This window comes from Microtus pennsylvanicus, chromosome 13 (assembly GCF_037038515.1).
Source record: "Microtus pennsylvanicus isolate mMicPen1 chromosome 13, mMicPen1.hap1, whole genome shotgun sequence".
NCBI lineage: Eukaryota > Metazoa > Chordata > Mammalia > Rodentia > Cricetidae > Microtus > Microtus pennsylvanicus.
This window is the reverse complement of record NC_134591.1, coordinates 67,450,404-67,455,765: the sequence shown is the minus strand read 5'-3', so window position 1 is coordinate 67,455,765 and position 5,362 is coordinate 67,450,404. Positions and strand designations below refer to the sequence as shown.

Here is a 5,362-nt window from a genome sequence, read left to right as displayed (position 1 = left end):
GCCCAGTGCACAGCTGGTTTAATGAACCTTGGGCGGTGTCATCACTCAAGAACCACCAGGTCCTGAGACTGTTCACAGAGTCACGGACTCTAGGTAGGATGAATAAGTCTACCTGGTTTTCATAAGCGTTAGACAATCCAAGACCTGATACTGCTCCGGAGATGACTGCAGTTCCCAGGACTGTCCACTAGGAAGCGCTGCGCCGTGACAGTCATGTCGCTCTTCCTCACTCCCATCTCGTTTCCTAGCCCAGCTAAAAAGCCCGCCTCCTAACCCATAAGGCCACGGGGCCGGAAGTCCTACTCTCTCTTCCTGTTCTCCATCATGTCGGTGAGTATGCGAGAGCTTGCTTTGCGTCCTTTTCATCCACCTCCATCCGAGGCCGGCGGGGCCCACGAGGGTGCTCTGGCCGGTGCGCGAAGGAGGTCGGAGCCCGCGATGCTGCTGGCACTGAGACCGGCAGGGCTGTGCGGGCCGCGGGTGCAGGGCTCGCCCGTCACATCGCCTCCCGGTCTAGGAAGGGATCCAGGTCCGCGGCCCCGCGGGCCCCGAGGGTCATGGGGCAGCAGTGAGTGCGAGCGGAGCCTGCCGAGCTCCGTGTCTGTTTTCAGTCCGGGGCCCTGGAAGCCGTTTGGTGCTGGGGAGCTTCTGCGGGTTCCTGTACCCGGGGCCGGGGACAGCTTCGGAAGGGGGAGGGGAAGTCGCCCAGGCGCGTGCGTCCCGTCGGGTTTTTAGGGTTGCATTGCATTCGTCTCTTGTCTGGTTGGCCTTTGATAAGCCGTTGTCTCCGTCACTCTACACGCGGGCCCCCGTAAGGTTCAGGCTTGCTCTGTGTATCCGTGCGGCCCGCCCGTGGAGGAAGAGACACACTTCCGAATTGACCCCCCCCTTCCTGCTAACTAAGCAGATCTGCTGGGACTTTTCTGAGGGCATTCGTAGGACTTGGGACGATGGAAATAAATAAGATGCTGCCGTGGCGAGGACCCTGGCCTCTCCGCTCAGACGGCCGTGAGGATGCTGACGGCCATGTCGCTTTTCTCTCTCGCAGCAAGATCAAGGTGAAAAGGAGAACCCCATGCGGGAACTTCGCATCCGCAAGCTCTGCCTCAATATCTGTGTTGGGGAGAGCGGGGACAGACTGACCCGGGCAGCCAAGGTGTTGGAGCAGCTCACAGGCCAGACACCTGTCTTTTCCAAAGGTGAGTGGTGGTGGCAGGCTGGCCGGGGAGGGCTGCCCTTGATTCTGCTAACCGGAACACCAGCTCAAGCTTTGAAGGAATACCAGCTAGCGTAGGGGTGTGGTATTCGACCGGCTGGCGGGTACCTGGCTGTGCTGCTCGCCTCTGGCTGTAATAGGCTCTCTACGTCAGCTGTGAGTCCCTGTATTGTGGCATGAGAGGAGCGGGTTCTGTTGCATGTGGGGCTTGGGTGAACCGTCATGTGGGGTTAGGTACTGTGCAGACAGTGAGCTTGGGCGAGCTGACCTCAGAACATCTGTACAGTGGTGACAGTAAGCTGTTAGAAAACACAGCTTTTATCAAGGTGTGTTCTTGGGACTGTCACCTGGTTGTCACTTCTGTGCTCTGTCCTGGGGATTGAACCCAGGTTCCTGCACATTGGTGCCATGTTTTTTTGAGCAGCTGGGAGTGGCAGCCTACACCAGTAATCCCATTACCCAGGCTGAAGCAGGAGGATTGCTGCCAGGTAAAGGCTAGGCTGAACTGCATTCGAAATTCTCAGTGAGCATAATAGTTCTCTCTGGCTAGCTCTCGAGACTTGAATGGTATTTCAGGTTCTTAGTCCTGAAGTGTGGCTGAGTAGATTAGAGCTGGAAGGTCTGTTCCCTGAGTTAGAGACAAGTTAACTAACACATTAGAATACCACTTAGAATGTGAGTAGATGCTCTGGTCGTGGAGCTACGTTTGGGGTAGCAGCGCGTGCCGTGGGGGTGTGACATTACCTGACTCTTTGCCTCTGCCTGCAGCTAGGTACACCGTGAGGTCCTTCGGCATCAGGAGAAATGAAAAGATTGCTGTTCATTGTACTGTCCGTGGAGCCAAGGCAGAAGAGATTCTGGAGAAAGGCCTGAAGGTGAGGCTGGTCTGTGTGTAGACGGCTGCAAAGATGGGCTCACACGGAGCAGTGCTGAGCTGCACTTTGGTTGGTGTTTTAAAGATGCCCGTGTGTTCTTTGGGTTCCTGTTCTTTCTTTGCTTGGGTTTTTTTTTTTTCCTGCCCTTTGGCATTTGGGATCATTTGATGGAATCTGTAGGTGGGGGGTGGGTTTTGTTTAGGGGAGGGGATGGTCTGGTCTCCTGGCCAGGTTGCATAGACTTGGTTTGGCTCTGGCCCTTCTGGGTGTTCATTGGAGCGTGTATTGGCGTGGCTCTTTTTTTTTCTTTTTTTTTTTTTTTTTGGCTTTTTGAGACAGGGTTTCTCTGTAGCTTTGGTGCTGGTCCTGGAACTAGCTCTTGTAGACCAGGCTGGCCTCGAACTCCCAGAGATCTGCCTGCCTCTGCCTCTCGAGTGCTGGGATTAAAGGCGTGCGCCACCACCGCCCGGCCTGGAGCGTGTATTGGCGTGGCTCTTGAACATGGTGAATAGCACGATTGCTGCGTTTTCTCCTCAGGTGCGGGAGTATGAGTTGCGGAAAAATAACTTCTCAGATACTGGGAACTTCGGCTTTGGGATTCAAGAACACATTGACCTGGGCATCAAATATGACCCAAGCATTGGGATCTACGGCCTGGACTTCTATGTGGTATGGCTCCTTACCCTTTCCCTAGCTACCTGGCGGGGGGCTACTGCTCCTCTCTGTTGGTCACGGTACTCTTGCTGTTGGGATGTTGTGTGCCTTGTGTCTTGTCTGCGCGTATGTCCCTCTTATGAGGAAGGGCTTTTTTTTGTGTGGCAAGTGTAGAAGTTCAGCACCATATAACACAGCCTGGTCCCTGCCATTGTGAAGCTTTCTGGGCCGCTGGACTGTGGCGGCCCTGTCTTCTCCAGTCTTCCCCTAAGGCTTATGAATTCCATGCAGAAGGCATAGAAATAGGTGTGGGCTCAGGTAGGGGTTTTCGTGTGGCGATGGCTTTGCTGCCAGAGTTTTTCTTTCATAAGAGTAAAGAGGCAGAAGTGAAAGTGAGAGACCCTGGCACCTAAAACTTAGACACCTAGACATCCGTGAAGGTGAGAACTCAAGAGGTTAGAGCAGCAGAGCTTTGGGGAGTGTTCTGAGCAAAGGGGGTGAATATGTGTTTTTCTGTGCTTTGTAGAACTTAAATGCTTCCTCATTGTACATGTTATAGGTTTTGTTTTAAGGCAAAGTCCTTGGTTTGTAGCCCAAGCAGGTCCTGAGCTCCATCGAAATCGCCTGTGTGTTAAGATTCTGGGATCTACTGGCACACAGCTGGGTTTATTGTCCTGACCCACACCAACACATCAAAATTTATTTTTATGTGTATGGATGTTTCTACCTGTATACATGTGGGTGCCTGTGGAAGACAGGGCAATCATAGCCTCCTAGAGGCTGGAGTTTACAAGGTGGGAAGCAGTTGTGTATCCTCAACACACTTGGCAAGGGGTGGGGAAGGAGAAAGGGGTGAAGGTTCCAGCCTGCCGAGCATACATGTGTAGTGTAATGTTCTCCGGAAGCTAAGGGCGGTTCTGCCGACTCAGGGGTGTCCCAGTCCAGTAAGTTTTTAGACACCTTGAAGATGGGTCTCTAGTATGTGTCTTGTCCATCTTCAGTTGACCCTAAACTGGATAGGTGACTGTTGGTTGTTCTGGCACAGGTGCTGGGCAGGCCAGGTTTCAGCATCGCAGACAAGAAGCGCAGGACAGGCTGCATTGGGGCCAAACACAGAATCAGCAAAGAGGAAGCCATGCGCTGGTTCCAGCAGAAGGTAAAGCTGATTTATCTCAAGTGAACTGGTGGTGGTGGTGACTGTTACTGGGATTGAAGGCTATGAAATACAGTGCTGTTTGGAGGGTAGCTTGTTTTAAAGATAGAATATTGGGCGGTTTGTTAAATGATTCCCAGGGTTGGTGGTTGAAAGGAAGGCCCAGGTCTGAGTATAGGTAGCCGGAATCAGAATTTTCAAACGTTAGTCTATGCTGCCGTTCTTGCTGTTGCCTCCTGTTCTGAAAAATACAATCTCTTCTTTTTCAGTACGATGGCATCATCCTTCCTGGCAAATAAATTTTATCCAAAAGGCCAATAAAATTTTTCTCAGAAATGCATGTTACTATTGTGTGTTTGTGAAAGGAGTCTGACCACATTCAAATCCTGGGATCTCAAGCGCTTAAGCCTCAAGGAGAATTGCTGTTGGCGTCCTGGACTCCAGTGTTTCCCTGAGGCTCACAGCCGACCATTGTGCTTGCGTGTCCTGTGGGTGGGCTGTGACCCAGTTTAGATGGGTTTTGAGAGGTATGTGGGGGGTGGGGTTTGGATTTAGTTTAATTAAAGGACAGCACCTCATGTCCCAGTGAGCGTCCCTTGTTGGTGACTTAAGCTTCTGGTGTGGTGCTGAAAACTAAATTTTGAATTCAGAATTAAGTTGCTATTAAAATGAGAAGGTTGGGCATCTGTGGAGGAAAGTCTCGTGGGCCAATTGTCTGAGTTGATTTCCTAGTCCTCCTTTATTAGCATTGCTTCCTCCTCCACAGAAGCAGCAATCCTTGGGACACTGCTAGGCACGTAAGTACAAAAAAAAAGAATTTGTGTTGTGTGTGGAACTTGAAAAGTTGGCTGGCATTTGGTATAAAGACATCTGTAACCCCTGGGCAGTGGTGGCACGCACCTCTAATCCCCGCACTCAGGAGGCAGAGGCAGGCAGATCTCTGAGTTCAAGGCCAGACAGCTCTACAAGAGCTAGTTCCAGGACAGGCTCCAAAACCTCAGTGAAACCCTGTCTGGAAAAACAAAAAATATCTGTAACCAACGGAATAAGGTTTTGTTTTATTCTTCCCCCCCTGATCAGAGGCAGTGGGTGGAGGGCCCAAGTTCAATACCCATAATATTCACATCAAAAGCCAAGTGGACAAAAAACTCAGTGATCTTCCACCATACCCTATTCTTAAACCCCCTCCCCCCAAAGGGTTTCTCTGTGTAGCCTTGGAGCCTGTCCTGGAACTTGCCGTGTTGACCAAGCTGCCTCCTGAGTGATGGGATTAAAGGTGTGTGCCAACCATGCCTAGCTTTAGATTTCATTTTTTTTTAAGGTGCATGGGTGTTTTGTTTACATGTAGGTCTGTACCACGTGTATGCTTGGTGCCAGTAGGGGGCAGAATAGGGCATGTGGTATCTGAGACAAACAGAATTGCAGTTAATGTTGTGAGGTGCTGCATAGATGCTGGGAGTCGAA

General features: G+C 51.3%; 1 protein-coding gene across 1 annotated transcript; it reads left to right on the top strand.

Annotated features, from left to right (window-relative positions):
- The first annotated feature begins 259 nt into the window (after window positions 1-259).
- On the top strand, window positions 260-4,234 carry Rpl11 (ribosomal protein L11). Its single transcript, XM_075945963.1, has 6 exons — window positions 260-330; window positions 1,049-1,199; window positions 1,985-2,091; window positions 2,629-2,760; window positions 3,791-3,901; window positions 4,168-4,234. The coding sequence occupies exons 1-6, from the start codon at window positions 325-327 to the stop codon at window positions 4,195-4,197; spliced, it is 537 nt and encodes a 178-aa protein (XP_075802078.1). The 5' UTR covers window positions 260-324; the 3' UTR covers window positions 4,198-4,234.
- Window positions 4,235-5,362: the final 1,128 nt, after the last annotated feature.

Excerpts from the sequence above, each read along its gene's own strand:
- Rpl11 (XM_075945963.1), top strand. Across the intron at positions 1,200-1,984 it reads GACACCTGTCTTTTCCAAAG|CTAGGTACACCGTGAGGTCC; the intron begins GTGAGTGGTGGT and ends CTCTGCCTGCAG. Across the intron at positions 2,092-2,628 it reads TTCTGGAGAAAGGCCTGAAG|GTGCGGGAGTATGAGTTGCG; the intron begins GTGAGGCTGGTC and ends TTTTCTCCTCAG.